This window comes from Ammodytes marinus (assembly GCF_949987685.1).
Source record: "Ammodytes marinus genome assembly, chromosome: 16".
NCBI lineage: Eukaryota > Metazoa > Chordata > Actinopteri > Uranoscopiformes > Ammodytidae > Ammodytes > Ammodytes marinus.
The window spans coordinates 7,058,683-7,086,071 of NC_137220.1; the positions used below are offsets into that span (position 1 = coordinate 7,058,683).

General features: G+C 41.3%; 1 protein-coding gene across 1 annotated transcript in view; it reads right to left on the reverse strand.

Annotated features, from left to right (window-relative positions):
• LOC307262993 (junction plakoglobin-like) overlaps positions 1 to 27,389 on the reverse strand; it is a gene marked incomplete at both ends in the record, with an annotated part of 47,930 nt that overhangs the window by 2,569 nt on the left and 17,972 nt on the right. The window contains 14 exons of the mRNA XM_080044012.1: positions 964 to 1,006; positions 2,945 to 3,066; positions 3,663 to 3,813; positions 4,305 to 4,424; positions 5,143 to 5,295; positions 8,469 to 8,687; positions 9,201 to 9,320; positions 9,987 to 10,090; positions 10,185 to 10,329; positions 10,426 to 10,627; positions 15,172 to 15,410; positions 15,758 to 16,011; positions 18,412 to 18,636; positions 21,246 to 21,252. Of these exons, the coding sequence (XP_079900138.1) occupies positions 964 to 1,006; positions 2,945 to 3,066; positions 3,663 to 3,813; positions 4,305 to 4,424; positions 5,143 to 5,295; positions 8,469 to 8,687; positions 9,201 to 9,320; positions 9,987 to 10,090; positions 10,185 to 10,329; positions 10,426 to 10,627; positions 15,172 to 15,410; positions 15,758 to 16,011; positions 18,412 to 18,636; positions 21,246 to 21,252 (2,104 nt within the window). The remainder of the gene's footprint in view (positions 1 to 963; positions 1,007 to 2,944; positions 3,067 to 3,662; positions 3,814 to 4,304; positions 4,425 to 5,142; positions 5,296 to 8,468; positions 8,688 to 9,200; positions 9,321 to 9,986; positions 10,091 to 10,184; positions 10,330 to 10,425; positions 10,628 to 15,171; positions 15,411 to 15,757; positions 16,012 to 18,411; positions 18,637 to 21,245; positions 21,253 to 27,389) is intronic.

Sequence of the window (27,389 nt, forward strand, 5' to 3'; positions counted from 1 at the left end):
GTGTGTGTGTGTGTGTGTGTGTGTGTGTGTGTGTGTGTGTGTGTGTGTGTGTGTGTGTGTGCATGCGTGTTGAGGGAGGCAAAAATAGGATTTGTGTTGGATGGAGGACAGCAGTTGAGGAAGGTAGCTAAATACGGTAGTCCAAAAATAATGCAGCTTTTATAAAATATTTATTTTAAATTTTTTTATTTCTCCTCAAGATGTCTTGTCATTTTTAGCCAGCCCGGACTAACACAATGAGCAGATACCATCAGCAGTATATTTTACTTTAGTATTGATACTTTATTCAGAACTTTTAGCAACCCTTATTAGAAGTACTTCAGCCAGACTCAACTCATCATGACTTTTTTTCGGGCCTTTAGATGGCACCTAGCCAAAATTCACTCAGTCATTGTAATCCAAAACACTTTTTTTTTTTGTCAAAGTAAGTGATCACTCCTCATGATCTGCTACCTGACCATACATTGTGTGCTGAAACAAATCAAGTTTTAATACACATAGGCCCCGGCATGTAAAAAAATAAGCCTAGGCAAAGCGATGTATTCAGTGTACCAATGAATATACATCTCATCTATCTTACTATATTAGTATAAGAAGAACATCATGGCTCATTTACATGATTTGATCAGGCTACTTGCCTTGGTTGAGACATACCATGATTCTGCTGTTTTTATAGAAAAGCGGATATTGTAAAAGTATGCTACACTAAGGATTTTAAAATGCATTGGACTGTACAAGGGAAGTAGCGGTTGCTGGATGGGGTTTGCACAGGCCCAAGGTTAGCAAATTGTTCGGTCTTTGCTCAATGCCCCAAGGGTCTACTTTGAGTCACAACAAACCCAATTCACTCACCTTTGTTGGCCATTGTATACTGAGCCCTTGAGACAGAAATGTGAAATCTGTGTATTTGTAGTTGCAGTGTTTTGGGAGTATTTCCCTGTGAATCAAAGGATAAGTACTCACCATCAGTTAAGTATGCAGGCTCCATAGGAACTGCTGTATGGGCCTGGAGAGAGACAGACAGAGACAATGACATTGTAAATGGTTATGGCAACATTGTTTCATTCTAAAGCAGACAGGTCATTGCAGTATTTATCACGGGGGAGATGCTGCAATTGCTCACAGATGGAAACACAAGTGGATGAAAAAGTGAACTTTGAAAGACTTGTATACTCTTGAATTATCTGAAGAAATACTTCAAAGTAAGCTTAGTAAAGGACAGACAACAGATGGGCGAGGCGGTAAAGTGTGTGTGTGTGTGTGTGTGTGTGTGTGTGTGTGTGTGTGTGTGTGTGTGTGTGTGTGTGTGTGTGTGTGTGTGTGTGTGTGTGTGTGTGTGTGTGTGTGTGTGTGTGTGTGTGTGTGTGTGTGTGTGTGTGTGTGTGTGTGTGTGTGTGTGTGTGTGTGTGTGTGTGTGTGTGTGTGTGTACGCGTGCATGGGAGTGAATTTAATCACCATGTATGTGTAAGATTTTTTAGAACTGGAAGTGTTTGTGCAGGTGAGTGTATGTATGGCTGTGTGTGCTTTACAGTCTGACAAAATAAACAGATGCTGGTCTCAATGAGCTGGCTGCATTGTTCAGCTTTTTTAACGCAGTTGAAACCCCTTCATCTTCATTTTCTTTACTTGTGCGATGAAGGATGTTCAACTAAAAATTATCAAAGCCCCTATAAACCACTGGTGTCTTCACGGGTATGACTAATCAGACCCTCTCTCAGGACTGTGTGAGCGTTCACAGACGGTGTTTCGCAGACAGCAGCTGGCAGCCTGAGCCCTGACAGGGGACCAACATTTAATCTTACAAGTCATGAGCAGACAGTTTGTTGTTAGCAGTGTTATTTAGGAGTAAGGACCAAAACATAATCTAAACGGACTAAAGTGATATTTGCAGGTATGTAAATATATAGTTTGATATTCTGAAGCTCACCAGCTAATTAGCTATCAAGTGTCTGCAAAGCGCCATTGGCAGAACACTTTTTTCCCTGTGAGGGAATTGTGGGTTATTCTTCAAAGTCTTTGGGTCTTTGTGTTGCTGCTGTGTTTCTGTTAATCTGCCTCTCCTCTCCATCTTCTGCATCCTCTGCTTCTTCCTTTTCTTCCTCAAAATGCTCAGCCCGGCTATGATGCACAGCAGCTACAATTTCACCTTGACTTGTTCGAAGGTCAAACAACACCATCATTCTAATGGCTATATTTACTTTGGTGGCAACAGTCATGAACGTTAACATGACCTCATCAATATTCTTTAAGAGAGAGAATGTTATAACCCTGTCCGCTACTCCTTTTAAGCTTTTTATGAATGTATGTACGTGTGATGTATTTGGCCGGCATTGTCGTGTACTTTTTTTCAAATATGTTTTTTATTTATTTCTATGTCATTTCAATATGTCCAAGGATTGTTTGGGGTGCGGGGTGGGTGGGGGTTAGAAATGTTTGAATGTTTGATATCTAAAAAAAAAGATTGTTTATGGAAAAAAAGAGAGAATGTTGTTGTTCGTCAGTTCTTTGAATGCATTGATATCATCATGACTAAACTGTAGTGGACCCAGGACAGGACCAAGTGTTACTCCTTATGGAATGACTGTTTATTGTGATGAGAAGATTTGACTTAAGTTGACTTAACACTGTGCTCTGATACGTTGGATTGAAACGTATCAGATAATACGTAATCTTTCGAACGTACCATTGTATTGTAATGTTGTGATCAATGAAGGACATGCTGAGGTCATGTTGTAATTGTTAAAATACATTTTATTATGATCCACGTCGTCTAACATTTAAAAGTGTCTCCTTAGAGCTGCTTTAAAGTTAGACTGTCACAACAACACTTCTGCTCCGATGAGCACACGCACACACACATACACACACACACACACACACACACACACACACAAACACACACACACACACACACACACACACACACACACACAGGGGTCTTACCAACTCCCAGACAGCGGGGTCGTGTTTGAAGAGTGAGTGTGTGAGCTCCACCGACACTCTCTTCCTGTAGTCTGAACTCTTGTCCTCCGAAATTCGGAACAACACCGCTGCAGCATAGGTGGCTGCAGGCAGAAGGCAACATCACAGTCATCATGTCCAAACAGAATTAGGGAATAGCTAGCAACTTCTCTTCAAATTTCCAATTGTTGTTAGCCAACCAACAGACTGGCTAACAGCTTCTTTCCTTGGGCAATCAGGACACTCAACTCTCATAAAACATAAAACATTAAACAGACATACACATAGGCTACCTCACTTTCCACAAGTGAAATATGCTTTCTGCCTTTTAGATTTATTTATTATGACATTGCCTGTCCTTGTCTTGTTTCTTTTGTTGTTTCTGTGTCTTGTTTTTATACTGTTTTTAACTTAAATTGCTTGTCTGTTTTTTCTGTGTGTGTAATGCACTTTCAGTTGGCAATCCCAATTTCGTTGTATTGGTGACTGTACAATGACAATAAAGACTATCTTATCTTATCTTATCAATTACTAATGATTGCGTAAAAGAATACAATATTTTATTTTACACAATAAAATGGCTACAAATTTAACAGGAAAGCTGCATAAATATCATTTTGCACATCACATTTCGGGCATTAAGTAGCGCTCGAGAGTTGATATGAGTCTTTTAAAATAGGAAAGGGGCAAAGAGACATACCGATTCCCTCGTTGTTTGAGTGCAGCAGCTCCATGAGTGGTGCTGAAGCTCCCTCTGCATCGATGAGCTCTGCAGACTGTTTGTCCAGGGCCAGTTCACACAGGACGCCCGCTGATACTCGCTTCACGTTCTCCACATAGGAATACAGTAGCTGGACACACACACACACACACACACACACACACACACACACACACACACACACACACACACACACACACACACACACACACACACACACACACACACACAATATTGTCACAGATCTGGCCTATCAGAAGACCTTAAATTGTCTGTAAGTTGTCTAGCTGTCAGTGTTGTGCAAACAAGCTTTATCGTGTGACACAATGTGTTCTATGTGTTCTGAATGCCCACACTGGACAGCAGACCCAACCAATTTGATGTCTTAAATAGAAAAATATCTTAGAATTACAGTAGTAGAATATCTTCGATGAGAACCAAATTCTTTACCTCCTTCTTTCATCCCTCAAACAACTTCCACTGTAAACTCTGCAGAATGAGGACGCAACTTGGCTGCTCCAGTTACTGATGCTCATCTCACTTGTTTTTCTTTGTGCAGCCTACTATCTCAATGTCACATTCCTGTTGTAGCGTGTACAGTATGTTAGTGTGACTGTGTACCTGTACGAACAGTGGGATGGTTTGCATGCTTGCGATCTCGCCTCTGTTCATAGGGTCTCTGGCCAGGATGTGAAGTGCTCCTGTGCAGCCCTCCACTATCTCCTCCATACGAACACCATCCTGCTTACAGACGACAGGACAGACACAGGCAGAGAGAAATAAAAGGAGGAAATAAACTAGCTGATACCACTACCGACAATTCTAATGTTTTTACGTTTTGTCTTTTAATTTCTCACTGCCGCAATTTAAAAATTTCAAAAATCAAAAGAATTAACTCTAAATAAAAAAGGAAAACAGGTATAAAGATCTGGCTTGCGTTTCCACTGGCAAGAGTACCCTTGGTAGGCAGGGTTGGGAATACAGCTGGTAATAACAAATCGCTTTACTTGCTTTGTTCAGTTCTAGACATTAGTAGTCAGCGACCTTGGTTCAAATTGTTTAATTCTGTACAAGACTAGGCCTACACAAACAGCGTTTATGGTTAATAGTTCAGCAGTCACACAGTATCTGAAACACAGGTATGACACCATGTTTGTTTAACAGGTGAATGTTGGTGTGTCAGTAATAGGCAGTGTATAGCACTAAAAGCTACTGCTTAAGACAGTGACAATGATAACATATTCAAGCTTTAAGATGTGGTGTTGTAATTGTTAAAAAACACATGCATGTGTGTGTGTGTGTGTGTGTGTGTGTGTGTGTGTGTGTGTGTGTGTGTGTGTGTGTGTGTGTGTGTGTGTGTGTGTGTGTGTGTGTGTGTGTGTGTGTGTGTGTGTGTGTGTGTGTGTGTGTGTGTGTGTGTGTGTGTGTGTGTGTGTGCATGTTTGTGTGTGTTCCAGACCTGATATGTCTGTTGTGCAGAGGAGGCGTGTCTCTGTGTGTCCTGATGAGCCTTCAGCAGCAGGTTGACCAATCGTGGAATAGCACCTGCATCCCTCAGCGGCGCCTGATTGGCTGGGCACAGCGCCAGGTTCCGGATCAGACCAACCGTAGCCTGGGGAGAGAACGGAGATCAAAGACCCTCTCAACAGGATGTTCCAGGCTCTATTTGGGTCAACTTTAAAGAAAAATGAACATGCGGCAGTTCCATATATGTTTGTAACATCCTACAAAATGCATCCACTGCACCCATGTTAACCCAGTGTGTGATGCCTCATATCAAAGGGAAACCACAAAGCTGATTAGGAAAAGATCTAACAGCTGTGTATGGATGGAACTAACTGCATTAACTGCTGAGGAGAAAGCTGTGATTGATGACTATAGTGCAGAGAAACTCTCTTGTTGATGGTCTGCCTTAACCATCAGGGGGCAGCAGTGCACAGAGCAGATGAAGTGTGATAATTGACATTTTAGGTGAAGCATAACATGCACATCGGAATGCCAAAATCTGAGTTATGCTACACTGAGCATGAAGAAGCTTTTAGTGTCTTCTGGATCAACTGATCTGATTGCGACCGACATTATACACACACACACACACACACACACACACACACACACACACTGTGAACTATTCAAAGGCAACTGTCTGGTTGCATGTATATCTTTGTGGTTGTGCGTGTGTGAATGTCTATGAGTTATCTAAGAGTTAACCAATCATGAGACCTCTGTAGTTGCCCATCCTCAAAGCACATTTCTAGATTTGAAGGTCACATATTATGCTCATCTTCATGTTTAAAATTGTTATTTGGGTTTCGGGCAAATATTATGTTATATTTGTTGTAGTTCCATTAATGAATCTCCTCTTTTTAGCCTCTGTCTAAAATGCTCCATTTAAGAGCCTGTCTCTTTAAACCCCCCATTCAAAAAAGCCCAGTCTGCTCTGATTGGCCCTGAAACTCAGGCCAATCCGGGCGCTACGGCGCTGGTGTGGTAAAACACTAACACTTTTGTCCAAAGGTGCAGCGAGAATCAACAGAAACTAAAAGCTATGGCAACTTAAGTGAGCTGATACACCAACAAAATATATATATGCATGGAGTGACCTTTGCTGACATGCATTGGAAAGCATCAAGTGGAAGTAAACGCAGAAGATCTGCTAAGTATGCGTCTGCTAGTTGCATGAGATGTAGTTGAAGGTCAAGTGTCAGGCTAAGTTCAGCTAAAGTGCAGAATGTGAGAATGTGTCTAGAAAGTGTATGTGATAAATGACACATCGTCAGCATATAACTAACCCTTAAAGCCTTATTATCAATGAAACTGTCGAATCTGCTCGGGCCTTCCTTTTGTTGCAGAGCACAAGAAACCCGTATGCAGAAATATTTTATTTCTCATGCCCTGATTGCATTAAACAGTCAATGAAAACAATTGAGTAAAAAATTAATACAAATATTATACTGTATATGGGCAGCAGGATATTTTGTCTCAAATTTCTTTATGGTTATGTTCAGGTTCTGGCAGCAGTTAAATATCACTGTCTTGGTTTAATATAACCATAGTTTGCAGTGACTCAAGATATAACCTCTTCATTAATTATTAACCGAAATGATGAGTTTTACCTAACCTAATAAAAGCTAGTATTTGATGCCTAAACGTAGTAACAGACAGTCTGTGTGTGAAACTTGGTCTGTGGTGTTAGAGTCCTGTGCTCTGTAAACCTGTAAAAACACTTATTTGACAGGTTTATTTACATATATAGCACAATTCAGACATAAGACCATTCAAAGTGCTTTACAGGGGCATAAAATACATCAAGATTAGACATTAGTTAATTGCAATTCATTAATTTAAAATGCAATGAAGCCAGAGACTACAGCTGGCAACACAATGTAATTACATCATACTGCAGAAGGATAACCAGCTGTTCTCAGGTGTTTTCTGCAAAATACACTATTTGACTCAAACACTCAAAGTTTAATGGAAGTGCATATTTGCAAGTTTGAATGTTTTGCTTGTGTAATTAATCAGATGGAAGTGATTCTGTTGAATAAATAATTGCTTTGAGCAGTGTTTATCTACTTACTAAGCATGTCCTTCATGCTGTCACAGTTGTTTGTTTGTCTTTGTGTGTGGTTGTTAAGCAATTCGTTGGTGCATTAAATTACCACTGATACAATAAGAATAACCTGTAAAAATATGTCAGGAAAAAGAAAAAAGCTTTCAAAGTCCTCCTGAATAATAAACATTAATTCCTCCATCACTGTCAAATACGTCCTAGATATGGTTTCCTTTGCTGGGGAAATATTATTACATTTCACACCGTTTTGTTTAATATTTGAAAGTCTTCATGGATTAGCACGTTCCCCATTTACCAGATCCATCTTTCAGAAATATATTTGGATAGATTAACCAATTCTAGAATAATCATCATACGTGCCCTGATGTCATAAGCTGATCTGGACAAAAAAAACGAAGCCAACATCGTAAGGCAAACAGCGTGAGCTTTCAACTGTTGAAGTTAAATTGAGGATCTGCAGTCCGTGACGAAGACGTAGCTGAACACAGTTTTGAGGCAGCTTTGTGGATCAATCCGGATAACTAAGGCTGAGCGGTACAGCATCAGCAGCTACCTTGAGCTCCAGGCTGGTTTAAATCGCCACATCAATGAGCCTCTGACCAGCCGATCGCTGAATGTAATGCAAGACCCTGAATTTATATCAGCAAATAGTGTATCCACAGGTGTTGTTAAAGAGATAAGGAGGGCAAGGAATGAGAAAAACACACCATCCACCTTTTTCACCTGCTGACCAGCGCATATTACAAGTAGAGACAAGACTACCCAAAATGTTTACTAAACAAGTTCAAATTCGACGTTCAGTTACTCTTTTTTACGTAGGGAAAACCGTTTCTGGTATACCTCAGTATACCTCAGTTCCCCTGGGAGTTAACCATCCGACACAGATGTTGCCTAAGATGAGCAAAGAACGTTTATTACGTGGCACCTGGAACCGCAACGCAGTAGGGATTTTAAAAAAAAGTAGCTACCAGTAACCAGGTACTTTTTTGTAGTGGAAAACCCCCAAAAAAGTAGAGCCAATACCATGTAGAAAATGGACTTATGAGGTATATTGAGCTTGTGACTGTGTGTGTGTGTGTGTGTGTGTGTGTGTGTGTGTGTGTGTGTGTGTGTGTGTGTGTGTGTGTGTGTGTGTGTGTGTGTGTGTGTGTCTGTCTGTCTGTCTGTCTGTCTGTCTGTCTGTATGTCTGTGTGCATATCCTTCCACTTACCTTTACTACAGGCCAGTAATGTGGCTGCCCCAGCAACTTGACGACCGCTGGGATCCCGTAGTGCAGCCGCACTGCATTCTGGGCCAGCTCGGCGTCCTGGTGACGGGAGGTGAGGTGCCGCAGCGCGCAGACCGCTGGCTCAGCAACATCCTCCTTCTCCCCAGCACGGAGCACGGCGTGGATCAATGCCTCTACACCGCCATACTGAGTCACCAGAGTCTGAGCCAGAACAGACAAGAGGAAATAAGTGCTCATCTCAGAACTACTAACTGCCTTTCCAGTGGAACTAAGTGCACACAGAAATGTACAGAATAATAAATACAGTGGAGATAAATCAAAAAAGTGTGTGTGTTCATTGGCCCTGCGATCCAAATATCAAACTCTTTCTTTTTTACTTTGCTACATACGACAGCTGACCATAAACAGTATGTAGTTAGAATGTAGTAGGCACACAATTGGGACATACTTTCACTTGTTTATTTCATCATAACATCGGGGCCTTGAACTTGCTTATATATCCATCACGTTGATCAGGTGAAAGTATGTGCATGATGCGCTCATTGTATCTCATTCTCAGCCTTTTGAGAGAAGTGGAGAGTATTATAGCAGATGATTAACTGTATTTATAATATATAATAGGTATCACATGTTTAACTAACACATGAAGCTGATATCTTCAGATTTCCACACACACACACTTGGCCATGTAGAGCACCACACCATCACAGTTACCTTGTTACGGGAGTTATTACAGGTCAGGTTAGACAGGATGCCGGTTGCGCAGGTCAACATGTTGACATCATCTGAGCCCAGCTGGGTGACCAGGATCTGCAGCAGACCATCCAACCCCTCCTACACACAGACCAGACAAACAACCAATCAGAGCAGCCACTTCCCCCCCTTGTGAAGCATTCCTCTAACCTTTTTATGTAATACCTTTGATGTAAATAGCATTATATATGTAAGGGCCCCACAGTATGTGGTGGATAATGCTGCAAAGAGTGAATAACACTGGCACCAGACCAGCCCTCTCCCAGCTGTCTAACTTGCCAGAGTTGGCTGTGGGTCCAGTTCTTTACTGTCAAACCAGCCAACTGCTTTTTATATATATATGTATTCTTTAATTAAAATGTTCCCGCTGCAATAATCCATTCCAGACAGCAATTTTTTTTTCTACAAACAACTGTCCCACCGTGCCCCAACCCAGTGCAAAGCAAAACATGTAAATATATATTTAGATTATCTTTTAAATCAAGAAAAAAGAAAAGGTTGCGGGTATTCAGCTTGTCGGCTTGGTTCCACGAATAACAACTATTGATATAGGCTAAGGGATTGTTGAAATGTTTATGGAGATTTTGAATGGGGAAATGTTCTGGAACCAGAGCCGCTCAAAAACTGGGCGGTCACTTTTGAGCTCTAACGAGTCAGCGCTTGTGATAATACAAGTGGTAGTTGTAGCAGCATTGGCAGTATAGTGCTAGTAGTAGTAGGAGCACTAGTGGGTGAATCGATGCATACCTGTTTGGTTGCTGCATCTGACAGATTGCGGAGCGTCCACAGACAGTTCTGGATCAGACGTTGACTGGAACCTGTGAGATGTTGGCCCAATGCCTGCATGCCACCTGGACACACAAATGCAAAAATCCAGTTTCATACTTTACAAACATCTACACTGATGTTCTATCTACATTCATGTTCAGCGATGTTTGGACATACCAGACTCCACTATTGCTGGCTTGTTGCTAGGACAGACGGACAGCACTTTGAGAACGCGGCTGGTGGTCCACAGGAGCTTCTCGTAGTTGTAGTTCCTCATAATGAAAACCAGACCGTCTGGGCCGCCATTGGCCAGGATGATCAGCTGACAAAGGAGAAGGAAGTAGGAGGTTCAAATTCTGCAATAAATAAGTTTGACACAACAAAGACATCCTACCCAAAGACAAGATGATTTCCCAACCTTGCTCTCTTGGTTGCCATAGGACAGGAGCTGCAGACAGTCAGTAGTGATGGCCAGGAACTTGGGGTTGCTCTTTTTCAGCAAGGGAACCATCCTCTGTAGGCCGTCAGCAAGACGCAGTGCCAGTTTGGCCCCCTCTTGGTGCAACAGCATGTTGTGGAGGGTGGTGATGGCATAAAACAAGACAGATTCCACTGGCGAACTGCAAGATTCAGATAACACAACACGAAAGAGTCAAAAAGGAAAATGTATACAAAATTACATGTGATGAGAGCACAGGTGCCACAGACACCGCACAGCTTCACTTTTTTTGCAGAGAGTTGACAGTTACTCGGATCCAAAATTCCTGCCCTGTGGAGAGATCCAAGAGCCAGCAGCGAGGCTTTAAAATGTCTTGAACCGTAAATAAGTTAACTAGGGGGAAAATATTAAGTATCTCCTGGAAGAGAGGCCATTTTGGTTTGATGAACTTAGCATGGCAGTCCACCTCGAGGAACTCACCGGAATTGGGCTTCAAGAAACTTTCTCAAGGAAGGGGGGATCTTAAATGTAAACCACTCCTGAACTACTTGAATACTGTTGCTGTCAACAAGAACAACAAAGATCTGAACATGTTCTGCTATGTGGAGGACACGTCCCTGGCCGAGGACTTACAGACGGACAAACTTCACTTGACCCTTTCTGTTGTTGAGCTTTGTTTGAATATGGATAAAATGAGCAAGATGTATGCTATGCCACTAACCACGACAATAGTGTTTGTTTAGTAATTTATCAGTCAAATTGAATGGGATTGAACTCTGTCAGGAGGATGCTGAAGAAAATATTTTTTATTTGTTTTTAAAGTATAAATGCCAATTTCCAGCCTGTGTCTAACCCGATTACTTTACCACACACACACACACACACACACACACACACACACACACACACACACACACACACACACACACACACACACACACACACACACACACACACACACACAAAATACTTAATTATTCAGGAAACTGCAGAAGGTCAAATTGGCAGAGAGCAAAACCAAATATCCTGAAAAAGTAAAAGAGATAGATGGATAGAGGTGGGAGAGTCATTTATTCAATTTTCTGTGTGAATTAAGCCACCAAGTGAATTATGAGTGAGAATTATTCTGCTCTGTTAAGCCTGTGGGTGTAAGGGATAAGCTCTGCAGCCATGCCTGGGGGTGACAAAGACAGAATTTGGTGATCAAATTGAATGCTAGCCTCATCGCCAACAGTCTTCAGTTAGGTGCCATATTGGAGGTGGGAAAAGCTTTTCAACCTGTATGTGTTGTTGAAAAAGTTTGGAGACACCCGATTAGATTTTCAACTCAGTGAGCAAGTGAGAAAGGAAACGGAGCTCCACAATGAAAATGTGAGGGGAAAAAAATCAGGAAGGGAGCAGGGAGTTCACAAATAGGGGTAACTACGTGGAGCTTATTTCCTTTCTGGCCAAACACCACAAGGACTTGCATTCCACCTTTCTTATGAACACGATGTTTACTGGGGCATCAGGAAAAATCCAAAACGACCTGAAGTGCCAGAGCTGAAGTGATGGGAGAGGAGATTCACATACAGTCATATGAAAAAGTTTGGGAACCCCTCTCAGCCGGCATTATAATTGACTCTGCTTTCACAAAAAAAATATAAAAGTGGTATGTATTTAATTTACCAGGAACAGTTAAGTACTGGGATGTTTTCCAAACAAAGATTTTTTGAAAAGCAGTATTTGGTTGTATGAAATAAAATAAAATGTGAAAAACTGGCTGTGCAAAAATATGGGTACCCTTGTGGTTTTGTTGATTTTAATGCCTGTAACAGCATGTAAAACTGATGACTTTAAACACAAAGTTGGTTGGATTATGTTGTTAAGCCTTGAACCTCATATAATTGTCTGTTTAATCATGAGAAAATGTATTTTAGGTGCCTAAATGCAAGTTGCACTTCTCTTTGACTCTCTGCTGAAGTGAGACAGAATGGGATCATCAAAACAGCTCCCAAAAGATCTGAAAAACAAAGATTGTTCATTGTCATGGTTTAGGGGAAGGCTACAAGAAGCTTTCCCAAAGGTTTCAATTGTCAATTTCGACAGTAGGGAACATTGTCAGGAAATGGAAGGACACAGGCATAGTGGCAGTTAAACCCAGGCATGGCAGACCAAGAAAAAAACAGGAGCGGCATAGGTGGAGGATTGTGAGAATGGTTGCACACAACCCACAGATCACCTCCAAAGACCTGCAAGAACATCTGGCTGCAGATGGTGCATCTGTACATCATTCAACAATGCAGCGCAATTTGCACCAAAACATCTGATTTTTATAAAGACCAAATAACTTAATTTTTGTCTCATCAGTCCAAAGCATTTTCTTCCAATATGAAGCTGGCTTGTCTAAATGAACTTTTGCATACTCCATGCAACTGTATCTGTGGCGTGGGCGCAGAAAGGGCTTCCTTCTCATCACCCGGCCATACAGATGTTTTGGTGCAAATTGCACTGAATTGTAGAACCATGTACAGATACACAATCTGCAGCCAGATGTTCTTGCAGGTCTTTAGAGGTGATCTTTGGGTTGTGTGCAACCATTCTCACAATCCGCCGCATATGCCGCTCTTGTACTTTTCTTGGTCTGCTAGACCTGGGTTTAACTGCAACTGTGCCTGTGTCCTTCCATTCCCTGACAACGTTCCCTACTGTCGAAATTGACAATTGAAACCTTTGGGAAAGCTTCTTGTAGCCTTCCTCTAAACCATGACAATGAATAGTCTTTGTTTTTAAGATCTTTTGGGAGCTGTTTTGATGATCCCATTCTGTCTCACTTCAGCAGAGAGTCAAAGAGAAGTGCAACTTGCATTTAGGCACCTAAAATAGATTTTCTCATGATTAAACAGACACTTCTATGAGGTTCAAGGCTTAACAACATAATCCAACCAACTTTGTGTTTAAAATCATCAGTTGTACATGCTGTTACAGGCATTAAAATCAACAAAACCACAAGGGTACCCATATTTTTGCACAGCCAGTTTTTCACATTTTATTTTATTTCATACAACCAAATACTGCTTTTCAAAAAATCTTTGTTTGGAAAACATCCCAGTACTTAGCTGTTCCTGGTAAATTAAAGACATACCACTTTTATATTTTTTTTGTGAAAGCAGAGTCAATTATAATGCCGGCTGAGAGGGGTTCCCAAACTTTTTCATATGACTGTATTAGAACATCACGATGCATATGACGAGGATTGTGTACACGTTGCTGACGGACTCAACTGGTGTTTTAGAGATATTTTTTCTGCTTTTCACTTTTCAAGGGATTTTACAGAATTCGGATAAGCCGTTTGGAATACTGCAAAAGAAATCACTCGAGGTACAGCTTTGCGTGGCAACAGTGGACAAGTTCATTGAGAAGGAGATCGGGCGATTTGATCGGACAGATGAGGCTACTGTTCGTGACACAGGTGCAACGAGCACACGGAAAGGCGTAGCACATGGGGACTCAAGATGAATGACAAAAGGCTCATGGTGGCTCTAGCAGTGATGTCCGGGTGTGTCTGCTGTTTTATGACACCCTGTTTCTGTCATGTTGCGACTGCAGAGTCCATTCAGCTTGAAATGATTGAGCACAGTGCAGTACACAGTGTTCCCACAATGACTTCAGAAAGTTGAACAACACACTCATGATGAATGAGACGGACAGAGAGGGACATAAACCACCACTGTGTTGCCTAGCAATATAACCTGAGCCATCGTTTTTTTTTTTTGCTTTAATGTGATTTTATGGAATTTTTCTTTGTTTCAGTTGTTTGTGGAGTCTATTTTACATCTGTGTTTGCTGCCTTGGTTACGCGTAATGCTGCTATTGAAGTAGCAGTTCATTTGTTTTACGCAGCATCATTATTCTTGTTGCACCCACACCGGTGTCCTTCGCTCTTTCGATTTATAGTTGGTCATTTTTTTTAATTGTCTGTTTTGAGAGAAAGAGATGAGAGAGAATGCCTGCTGTGTTGAAACAAGTCACACAACACATTGGCCCTCATTTATCAAGCACCAGAATACCAGAATAGGGGCTCCTTCTTGGAGCAGCTGGGGGGAACCTGGTGTAGGGTGATTTCTGTGCCAGGATCTGCACCTGTTTCCACGCACGTTTGATTAATGAGGCCCAATAAGTGTAGTAACATTATTTATTTATTAATAAAAAGTACCATGTCCAGACTCTCCGCTAGCAAATTTAAATTTGCTCTGCAGGCACGAACCATTGGAGCTCATTAACCATGTTGGAAAATTCCGAGTCACCAATCAAATCTTACTATCTGATCTGTTCGGGTGTAACCGGATGACGACACTGCTGAACCTGGGCCGTTGGAGTCGTGATAGTTAAAAGATGGCTGCGGATACGTTGTTTGAAACGGCTTTGGCCTCGAGCCCTCGACACTTTTTCCTTTAAAAAAATAACAATAATAAACAGACGGCGCTCATCTTTCATTAGCAAGAAAGATGTATTTGCTGTTTTGCCAAACCGACCACGGCAAACGTTTAATCTACCAATTAGCCCCAGTAGTTGCTAAACAACGTCACCTTGTTCATCGCTCTGATTGGTCTTAGTGCTATCCAATTGCTTGTAGTGGTATTTTGAAATGCATGCGTTGGTGCCGCCCCTGGAGTTGGGAAGGTCTATTGCCAGCTGGTAGGTACCCTGTTATTTATTGTGATCTATTTGAACCTATACTTGTACCTCAGCATGCGGACCAGTGCCGGTATCCCTCCAGACTTGAATATGGCCATCAGTCCCTCCCTCTGGTGGGACAGGCTGTGGAGCACACTGGCAGTGCAACGGGCCGTCTCCATGTCTACGGCCACCGTCATGGCGCGCACCACGGCGCCCACCATGGCTGGAGACTGCACCAGCACGCGACGGCTGGCCTCCTTACGGGTCAGCTGGTTGACTATCATGGCTGCCTTATTTACCACAACCTACACAGTACAGAAAACAAGAGTTCAAACAGGTTTTTAAGGACTTTTCCAGCACCTACAAGAACTCTAAAGCTTTAAATGTATATGGGGAAAAAACACACTCGTGATTTCATACATTGCCCTGTCTGTAAAATGTAACGCTTTTCATAAAATGTTTATCGAGGACTATCACCTTATAAAGCTATTAAAGAAAAACATTATCGATTAAATTATTTATATAAAAAACGCTTTACACTAAAAGCCAATATAAAGAGGTGTGTCCTGCATGTGTGGTATTCATTCCTGTGGTTATGTTGGGTCACTAATTCACAATATTTCAAATGTATTTCATTGTAACAACGTCATACCGGATCTTCATCTGCCAGCAGCTTGGTGAGCTCTGGCACGGCCCTGGTGGCCAGCTCTGCGTCGTCCTGGTAGTTGATGAGGTGGACGATGGCTGTCTTGAGCAGCTGGGAGGGCTCAGCCAGTCTCTGCACGTTGCTCTGCTGCGTGGGATCTGATTGGACGGGCATAGCCGCCTCCCCCTCCACCAGGGTCTCTGGGAACATGGCCGCCCTCACACGCTGAGCCCGCGTTAGTGAGAACTGGGCATCTAAATCTGTCATGGAAAACCAGAGAGAACTGTGAGACTACTATTGTGTGTGTGTGTGTGTGTGTGTGTGTGTGTGTGTGTGTGTGTGTGTGTGCGTGCGTGCGTGCGTGCGTGCGTTCGTGCGTAAGTGCGTGTGTGAGTGCATGCGTGCGTGCATGTGTGTGTACATGACTGAATTTACACAAACCAAAATTATGTTTATGTCTGAACCGTCCGAAACATCAGGTTTTAAAAGACACTGTTTTAAAGTTTTAGAATCCTTCTGTGAATGGAAGTACTTCTCCAGAGAGACATTTGGGGATTGAGTACTTTACATTTTCATCATCATATTGTTGTATTTCTGACATCAGCTAGTAGCAAGAGACGGACAAAGGCAAAATTGGGCACATTTAAATTTTAATCCCACTCACAGCCACTTTGACATACACTAATGTTGACAGCGTTACTGTTGGTTTGACAGATGGCTCCTTTCAGCCTTTGGATGCAAAGATAAGATGATTATGTGATGAGTCATCCAGCAGGGCATAGAATTCCAACACTTCAAGAGAGAGGGGGCTCTCTTGAGTTTATAGTGATCCTCCAAGATATCCTTGACGAATTACATGAAAGTGCTTCTTAGTGTGATGCCAATTTTATAAGTAAGTGCCTGTTGCAGTAACTTCAAGTTATTCAATTATGTTTACTGTCACTTTATTATAGGGTTTGTTAATTGATTCTGGACTATATAATAGAGTAGGCCTACACTGTGCATTACAATGATTACATTTCTCAAGAAATCCCATAATCATGTTCTATAGATGAAGTGAAAGTGAAACATTTGACGTCTGGATTGTGCTCCACTATAGTACAACTACAAGTACCATATCACCCTATTAAAAGCAGAACATTTTGATTGTTCTCTTTCATTTTTCCTGCCCGCCACATAATGTAGGAAAAACGTAACAACAAAAACCATAAAAAGGGCAAAAATCTGTAGGCTATATTATGTTAAAGTTCAGTCTGATCTCGCTCCAGTCTCGACAAATGAGAAATAAAAGAACAAGACATCTAGGCGCTGTGCAACGAACATAACAATGTAACATCGTCGGTCTGACAGTTGAAGAAAGTGTTAAGACGAAATATTCCAGTGACGCTAATGCAACTGTCAATCCAATATTAATAGAACTGTGTTACATACAGATGGGTGACAAGCTAATTGGCAAATAAGAGCATGAGCTGCCAGAACAGCTGTAGTGCTCCTTGGCATTGACTGGCATTCTATTCTCCTTGGGGGGATGAACATCATTCTTCCAAAAGATATTCTCTCGGTTGGTGTTATGATGTTAGACGAAGTAAAGTCTTAACACATCAGTCTAAAGTCTCCAATAAGTGTTATAGGGTTGTGATCTTCTGACTACAAAGGCCATAGACCGACCACGGCAAGAGTTTAATTTAACTAATGAGGATGGATATGTCACCCTTGTTCATTGCTCTGATTGGTCGTAGTGCTATCTAATTGCGTGCAGTGGTATTTTGAAATGCATGCGTTGGTGCTACCCCTTAAGTTGGGAAGGTCTATTGCTCTATTGCTAGATCCTAAATCGTTCTAGATGGGTGGGTCTGGATTTCTAGGCTAACATTTCACAGTAAAACAGATGACAATGGCCGACAATGTTTTCTTCTGGAAAAAAAAACGATTTCAAACGCATGATCACTATATGTGAGATATTGAGCACTATATTAAACACGTGAAGAATTGACACGATCGAATGACTGTGTTTCATCAAATTCCTTTCAGTGGTGTCTGGACTAATTATTTCTGTCAGACAGATCAATGGGCAAACAAATAACCCAGCAAATTATAAACCAGTAAATTAATGTATCAGCAAATGGGACAATATACAGTCATTAGATGATATCACATAGGTGTGTTTATTCTAGCAACTAAATTAATTGAGGATCATTGATTATAATAGAAAAAAACATAAAAGATGCACTACAGACTAAACATCTGATGATGAACAGAAAAAGAAAGAGATGAAGATAAACACTGATAGCACGAGAAGAGAAGATAAAGTGAGTGAAGATTGAAGGGATGTCAAAAATAAACGAAGGAAACCATAACGCGATCTACTGAAACCAAAAAGCTCTTTGAGTTCTCTCAGCTCACTTTACAAATCTCTCTGTTCCCTCTGCCTGATGGTCCCACAGCCCTGTGATCCTGAAACTAGTCATTAGGTTCAGGCATCACAGCTGGGTGGTTAGGGTAAGGGGACAGGGACAGGGAGAGGTTAGAATAGGAGGGATACCGACACACACACACAGATACAGATTGACATACTATTCTCTATTATAAAGTCAGATTACTTAGAAATGTGGGACCATCTGGCTGTAGGAAGATAGACACACTCCCGTTCAAAGCCTCACCTGTAGGGCTCTCTAGTGCACCAGCTTCCCCTCCTGCCCCTCCGGTGCTGGCGGTGGCCGGTGCAGTGGCGTGGCTGCCTGCAGTGTTGTACTTCTTGCAGCCGCTGTACTCGGTGCTGCTCTCGTCGTCCTGCACGGTCGTGGCTCCTGATTGGATGCCGGAGTCTGAGGCGTAGTAGGTCTGCTGCCACTCGGCCACTTTCACCACACTGTCCGCCTCACTCACTGCAGAGGACAACACATGGTGGGACATCAGAGAGGTGTAATACCAGCCCTACTACTGATGATGTCAATATTACTATAGCCTACTATTACTATTAAAGGTGCAGTCAGCAATTCAGGAGAATGGTGTTGTCAAAATCACTTTTTGTCAAAATCAGTGAAAATCTCCTGGATTTGCTACTTGTCCTATACTGTGTGTGCGTGCACTGAAAAAATAAACAGTGTTAAGTTATGTGTTGTTTTCATGCTATTTTCTAAGGATATCCAATACAATACACTGTTTATGGACTTTTTACTGTATTATGTGTTAAAATTACCGACCAGGTAAAAGTGCCTCACAAAGTGGATAGGAGGTTTTTCACCACTATTCCTGGATACTTTTGCAGAAAGGAGCTTTTGCACTTGGGGCAAAAAGTATTATTGTTTGATGGGGATACACCACCACCTACTGGTCAGGGTGGAGAACTTCTATTGGGCAGTTTAATACTGGTCTGCTGACTGGCATAGGCTGCTCTGTAGGCTTCTCATCTACTATTTAGGATTATAATGGTTCCTCAGTACAAAGAGTACTGGCTGTAAATACACTTTGTAGAAGCAAAATCAAAACTAATTTAACTACAAACAGTTGTATTTGATTAAAAAAAATCTAAAACCTTCAATAATACTGAAAATTTAACAAAATATTGTTCGCTGGATGGCTAAAAGATTCAATATCAATCAAAGAAAAATCGCAAGACAGTCAACCTGCATGAAAAATGAGTCAGTCAAATTAATCTTACAAACACACACATTAAAAAAACAGATTCCTTTTTTCTTCACGTTGTAGGCTTGCTTCTGGAAGAAAACGCTCAATTAAAGCCACTCTAAATGTAACCTAGTAAATTAACTAACATTTAATATTAGTTTTGTATACCACCAGCTAAAAATGTATTAGATTCAATCTGGTTCCATAAAAACAATGGACTCTATTCACCGTCTATTAAAGGTTAACCAATCCTGAGGAAGTACAGCCTTTAGAGCTTGTGAGTCATCATATTTTGACTTTTTGATTTTTGATGCCTGTTTTATTATAGACTCTTGATGATAAATGGTACAGACCTCTCAGAGAAAGGCTGGTCAGGTGTTTCTCAGTTATGACCGAGCATTGTTGGACTGGCGAAATATTTCAAAGGGTGGCAGCCTTATCGCTTAGTCGATGGCACACAGAGGTCCATGTATTAAAAGCCCTGGATCCAGGCCTCTTGTGAGAAGCCAGGAGACGCAACCAGAGCAGTTTGGCTGGTGTGTACATACTGCATACTGATCAGATGGGCAAAGCAAAGTGGAGAGGGTGCCTGATGATTATTATGGAAATATTCATTAGGATTTAGAACTCACATAATGTGCTTGGGGTCAAAGCTGACAAAAGCATTATTTCTTTACAAAAAAAGAATACGGGCAGGACAATAAGTGATCAATCTGGGACTCCATTGTTCTCTCTCAGATCAACAGTGCAAGACTGCAGGGGACCGGATTGCTGACTGTGGTGTCCCAAGCATTTTTTTGTGCTATAATTGAAGACAAGCCAAATATCTATGAACATGTGGTAAGCACTTCATCTTTCTAAGGTTAAGGAATACACACTTGAAAAAAAATCTCGGGACATACTGTATAGTAAAGTGTCTGAGATGCAATCATTGATTCTACTGTATGTTAAATTTTTCTTCATTTCTTTCGTTTGCATATTGTAGTCAGGAGCTTGATGTTTTTAGAATGTTATGTCTGGAACTCAGGCACAAGGGACATCCTGTAAATAGTTCCAAATTCAAATGTTCAATAAGTGTCCCGATTTAGCAATACTCACCTATGTTTGATTGAGGTGCAGTTTGACCAAAAAAGGGGGGGTCTACCCGTCAGTCAGTATTTTGGATCGAGGATGATTTGTCATTCCACGATGGATTTTAAAGAGACAGCTGTGGATATGAAAATCATATTTACACAGCGATGAATACCCAGCTCTGGGGATTGATCATGCATATGAACTGGCGCTAAAAAAAAAGTGCTCTGATTGACTGACAGAGTGTTTCAAATAGTAGAAAAGGTTTTGTCACATCAGAAGAGTAACTGACGCTCCTATGGACCTTTCTGCTCAGTCCAATATAAAGCTGTATTTTCCCCTCCCCCACGCAGGTAAAATGTTGTGCCATATACAGCGTCATCACCTGTGCATCCACACACAGTCAATATGATATGCTGCCCCTGTAGACTTCTCTGGGAAAACCTCTACAGAACTGAAATAAAAAGGATCCGTGGTGAACACAATAGCACAATCCGCAGAAACCATCAGGGATTAGCCCATAGCCAGGATTACATACAGTAAATGTATCTTCTATTTGTGACTTTACTAACAATTTAAAATGTATGTATCAAACCCCCACACTTAAGTCTAGACCTTTATTTGTATTCCTCATCTAGGTTTGACCCTATACTTGACCCTGCGACCATATGATACTTTGTATGTATACAGCAGCAGATACAGTATGTGTAACAGCAAATCCGAGGTGGCTGCTGTTGTGAGCCCTTACTTTGCATGGACATCATCTTGGTCCACTTGTACTGCTGCCTTCACTGACCTCTGACCTGCAGAGAAAGAGAGAAAACATTAGGTTGGCAAATAGGATTGCCTACAGATTTAAGCACATCTTTTTCTTTCTGATAGAACAAACAGCATATTCTGCAAAGCACGTTAAGGGATGAGTTCTTCTCACATTCCCCACAATACATATATTACAGTATGGGACAGTTAATCAGAGGGGCACATTTCCTTATGCATCACATGTGTGAGCTCCCAGTCTGTGAATCTCCACCACTTCACCAATGACTCCATATTAAGGTTGTCAAGGTTTCGATTGTCAAAAAGTCAAAAATCGGTCGAAATGTCTTCCACGATCTGGACCTGCGAAGTGCAAAAAGGTGTCGTGGATTTGCCCTTTCCCCAGAGTCCTGTTAGGAGGGAATGCAAAAGAAAAAGAGAACATCACACAGCACTCAGCCTCTGCCTGTAGTTACTGTCACAGCTGCAGCCAAAAGACACCATGGCAACTGCTGTTTCCTGACAGCATTGAAGATAGAACGCATGAAGGAGACGGAATGGGCAGTGGACACTTCACTCTGTGTTCACAATTAAAAACCACAACTGACAAACCTGAACAGGAACAGTCTACATATACGACTAAGGAAACCAAAAAAGCCTGCTCTGACATATACCCCGTAGGGATCTAGATAGCCAATATTATCATTCTGGACACTGACACTGTCTCCCTCTCTCTTCCCCCCAAACACACACACTTTATATCCTTGGTTTTCTGTAGACAGATGATTTCCCATCGCGATTGTTTAAAATGAACTTTGAGGAACAAAATCGTATTGGTCTTTCATGTCTAAGTGGGTTTAGATATTAGGTTTTTCAAAAGTCTTAAATTTGATTTGGAGAACCCTAGTGCTGCACGATACAGAAAACATCGTATTTCCCAAACATTTGATGAAATTGCTCTGGAAATTATCCAAAATGCCCCCGGACCATATTCCAGTGAATTTCCCTAACCTGCTGCTGCTTATTATCAGCACATTGTTCATCTTGAAGCACTAATGAAGGAAGCACCAGCTTGATGGACTTTATATAACAGAGCGGGGAGAATGATTGATGGCCTTTAATGGTCAATTCAAGTCGGAGATTTAACTACTGCAGTGTGCCCTCCTCATATCCATGAATATAAGACCTCATTTCATACTTTATATCTTCAAAGATGGAACATACATCTGTTTCTAATTGTTAGAGAAGCAATTACTAAAATACAAGTATTGATAGCAGGAGAAAAACAAACAGGGCTCCCTTGTGTGGTGTCACTCATGAATCCCACCGTTTTATTTGCTTTGGTTTACGATGTTTAAAATCCAAACTGTTTAATTCCACGGAATGAAAAGCTTCTTCTTCTTCTTGCATTTAGACATGGTGTAGGAATGGGAAAGTGGGGGACTGTTGACAGACTAATGGACTGCCCACTGTGACTGACATCTTGGCAGTTTAAATTGCACCTTGTTCTGCTTCAACAACACCCATATGGTGTGTGTGTGTGTGTGTGTGTGTGTGTGTGTGTGTGTGTGTGTGTGTGTGTGTGTGTGTGTGTGTGTGTGTGTGTGTGTGTGTGTGTGTGTGTGTGTGTGTGTGTGTGTGTGTGTGTGTGTGTGTGTGTGTGTGTGTGTGTGTGTGTGTGTGTGTGTGGTGGGTGTGTTAGATAGTGTGCATGTGTTCTCAGCATGTGGCCTTGGGTCCATATGTGAGGTTGTGTGTGTGTGTGTGTGTGTGTGTGTGTGTGTGTGTGTGTGTGTGTGTGTGTGTGTGTGTGTGTGTGTGTGTGTGTGTGTGTGTGTGTGTGTGTGTGTGTGTGTGTGTGTGTGTGTGTGCGTGCGTGCGTGCGTGCGTGGGTGGGTGGGTGGGTGCGTGCGTGCGTGCGTGCGTGCGTGTGTGTGTGTGCATGTGTGAGCTTCTGCTATCTACAAAATCAAATGTTTCCTGTCAGTACAATGTGTCGGTATTTGACATGTGCTGAAAAAGCTTTCAGAGAGAGAAAGAGCAATTTTTTTTTAAATACACACACACAATATAAAACACTCAGCCTGTGTTTTTTTCTGTTTTATTTCTTTGTTCAGTCATGCTGGGTTCCTGTGCTGTGCCATATTGACAGCAGCTATGATCAGAGACCTTAAGTGAGTATGGCAGCCGAGTGCACTGTACGGTATATCACAGTAAAAGGTGTTTCCTACTGTGATAACGTGTTAGACTTATGTAAGAAGTATGGAGCTATATTAATGACATAACAGAGGAATCTTTACATAGCATTTTACAGAGCCTAGGCTGTGTATTTACACTTTGTTTTTGAGGCGCATACACAATACGTACAGGTAGCGGAACGTGAGGAGTTATTCACTGATTTTGACAGAAGGTGATTTTGACAACAAGCATTTTCAAGGATTGCTGACTTTCAATTTAAATCCACTCTTGTGTCTACCACCTCTGGTACAATTGAGAATATATAAGAGTCTTATAGGTCAAATTGATATCTGCCTGTTAGGGTCATATATATTTATATTCCAAGGTTCTTTATTGTGTAACACATTTGATGGAGCTTGCTGGGAAGTAGCCAGATGTTATTTAGATGGTAGGGACTTTAGCTGTATTTCTACTTAGCACTCGTTAAAGTTTGGCACTGTTCCATAGCCCTCCAGCAGTGTTATATTGGCAACTACGCAACAGTTGTGAGCACAGTCTTCTTCCCCTATTAACTTGCAACTCTCTCTCCCTCCTCTCCTCTGTTGCCACTCTCTCTCTCTCTCTCTCTCTCTCTCTTTCACTCGGTGTCTCTGAGGGAAATTGATTTTATAATTGCAACCTTTACGATGCCAAGTAACCAGATGATATTCACATCCCATTTATGACACACATAAAAATTCATATACAGACATTCAAGCACATACGCAGACACACACACACACACACACACACACACACACACACACACACACACACACACACACACACACACACACACAGCAGTGTCCAGACCACTGGATCAATTCATTAGAATATAAACAGCAAGGGGGTGGCAAATTGTATGAGAGAGTGAGATATGTATTTCTGTTGTTGCACTGGTCACTTTGTCTTTATAGTCTGTAACCAATTTATTATCAGTTTATTCCATTACCGGTATAACAATAAATCCTGTCTATAAAGCCAACTAAACATTTGGATTGAACATAAATTCTCAAAATTTGAAGAACTACTCCAAAATTATTCTACAAGAATGTATCATTCCCATCAATTACATTTTAAGGTGAAGTCATTTTGACCTTAGGAAAAAAACCTTGACTTTAGAATGCAGAATCAACTCCTCTATCATTCCGTATTCCTTATCAGGGTCAATTAACTTTAATGATCCGTTAGGAACTTCATTTGTGCAGAGCAGCAGTGCGTACGGGTCACATATGCAGCAGCACAACACAATAAACCACACTCACATCAAATACCAGCAGTCCCAAGGTGAAGAATATGCTATAAATGAATAGAACAGTAATCAGTACTTTAGTCAATAGATCAACTATGTATCCAACCTTGGCATGGCCCTGAATGGGAATGAACTAGTGCCTCTTGCCCTGACGTTAGGAGACTGTTCTGGCCGTGCCTTATGTGAATCATGGTGCCTGCTCTGAAATTTGGCCAGAGCTTGCCATATTATAATTTTTTCAGCATTGACCAACACAGATTTGAACAAATGTCTGTATGTTATATGGCAGCAAGATCGAAGAGGTGTAAGGACATTGGATTGGTGAACAAATCCACCATCGATACAGGCGCTGACAATGTAGATAATGGGTTGAGTGAGGATAGTACCAGATTACAGTCTGATGCCATGGGTGCTGAAAACAATAATGTTGATCCTGAGTCATCAACAGAAAAGCTGCAGGGCTTCAGCTGCAAGAAAATGATGTAATATATATGCAATACACATGTAGGTTGAAGGCAAACTCAAAGGTGTAGATGCTAAACACGCCGAGATCCTGAAGTAAAGAGAGGGGCCGTCATTAAAGACCTACTTCACCAGTGGAAATATGAAAATGTATTGAACTCTGAGATCCTATATGTAGTATAAATGTGCAAACATTTTAGAAATCGGTGTATCCTTGTCTAAGAAAAGGCAGAAAGAGTGATTTATGGTCTCACTGTAACTGCATTTTCACACATGGTATGTATGGGTGAAGCATTCCTTTAAGTATCCTGAAAATACATTGTGTTCCTTGTGTCTGACCGGTCGGCACTTTTTAAGTTTATGTTCAGACGGGAACAATTTAATTCAGCCGGAGACGGACAAAGCTTGTTTTCTTCAAGGTCAAAATACCTCTTTGTTCCTTTGTGCCTCTCACAAGACCCATAGCAGTACAAACACACACACACATAAAACACACACACACACACACACACACACACACACATAAAACACACACACACACACATTCCGCAGTGTTGCATTTTATCAGACATGAGGGAATCCCGCAGAGAAAGCAGGAGGCGGGAAAAGCAGACAGTGAGAGATTTGACTGGTCACCCGTCGTTGACCCTGTCAGCTCCATGGTGACAAGCAGCCACACCTCTTGTTAGTTTGTGTGAGCCGCCCGCACATGCTCCACAATCAAAAGACACCTTTCCTCTGCAAGGCACAAACACTTATATATCAGTTTTAGCCTTGTGATTACTTGAATTAAAATGTCTTGTCTGGGTTCAAGTCCAGACCGCTCATTTCCATTTAAATATTGAGTTATCTGGCTTAACGCGAGACACAGCAGGCAAAAACTGACAGGCTATATATGTGATATAGCCCAGTAACATGTTTCTGAAACAAATTAAATGTAGATGCAAATCAAATTAGAAAAAGCATAAAATGTCAAATGAAACAACAGAGAGCAGAAGTGGACCCGGACTCCGGCAGTAAGCAAACAGTACAACAGTTTGGATGTCTTCAGTATTTATATTAGATATAGATCAGTACGCTACCAGTCATACCTTTGGAGACATTGGTATAAGTGCCTTTTATAAATGGTCGGAATGTTTTTATTCTTATTTATGTGTGTTGTCTATTTTCTGTATTGTATGTCTTTTAAATGGACCTTGAGTCTAATAATAAAAGTTGATGATGATGATGATGATGATGATGATGATGATGATGATGATGATGATGATGATGATGATGATGATGATGATGATGATGATGATGATGAGTATAAAGCTAAAATGTAGAAAATAAAAAGTCCAAACTGTCCAAACTTTTGACTGCTACTGTATATACACACTAAATAACGTAAATATAGCTGCTAATACTTTCACAGCAACTCACAATTGCCACTCTCTGCCAGAGGCATTCTGGTCTGTTCATATTTTCAAATCACTCTTCCCAAATACTCAGTCAGGCTGGAACCAGCTGAAGGTCTGTGCGTGCTGAGGGGCTGGAGCACTGCCATGTTTTTCGCTCCACTCCAATCGAAAATAGGTCTGAAGAAATATCATCCCCTGACCAAAATATCATCCCCTGCCCAAAGCCACAGTGTCATTAAATCACTGACCAAACAGTTACCAAAGGAGAAGTTAAAATGATTAAACAGAATCATATTACAGCTTTATGAAGATGTTTAAAATGAGATAATACTCAACTACCATTTTATTTGTTTGGGAAGGTTGAGGGAATTATTCAGTAAGGTAAAATGGAAGAAGGGAGTGAAATCATTAGAAATATGTTAAAAGAGAAGAAGTACGCACAGTAGGGGTCTAATATTCAGCTTTGCGATTCAACTGTGTGTGTGTGTGTGTGTGTGTGTGTGTGTGTGTGTGTGTGTGTGTGTGTGTGTGTGTGTGTGTGTGTGTGTGTGTGTGTGTGTGTGTGTGTGTGTGTGTGTCTTTTTGTTTAGACAAGTGTGTCTGAAGAAATAGTCTGGTTTGCTTCTTTATGTGGCATCCAGCACATACATTTACATACATACATTTATAAACAGTACATTCATGTGTGTGCGTGTACATTTGAATGCATGAGTGTTTGTGTGTGTGTGTGCTGGAATCAGTGCAGGGAGTTGACAGCCAGCCAGTATTCAGAGCCTCTGCAGAAGGAGCTATAATCACCAACATCAATAGGAATGTTCACATCAAAACAGTGCTCCTGCAGCGCCAACCTCCG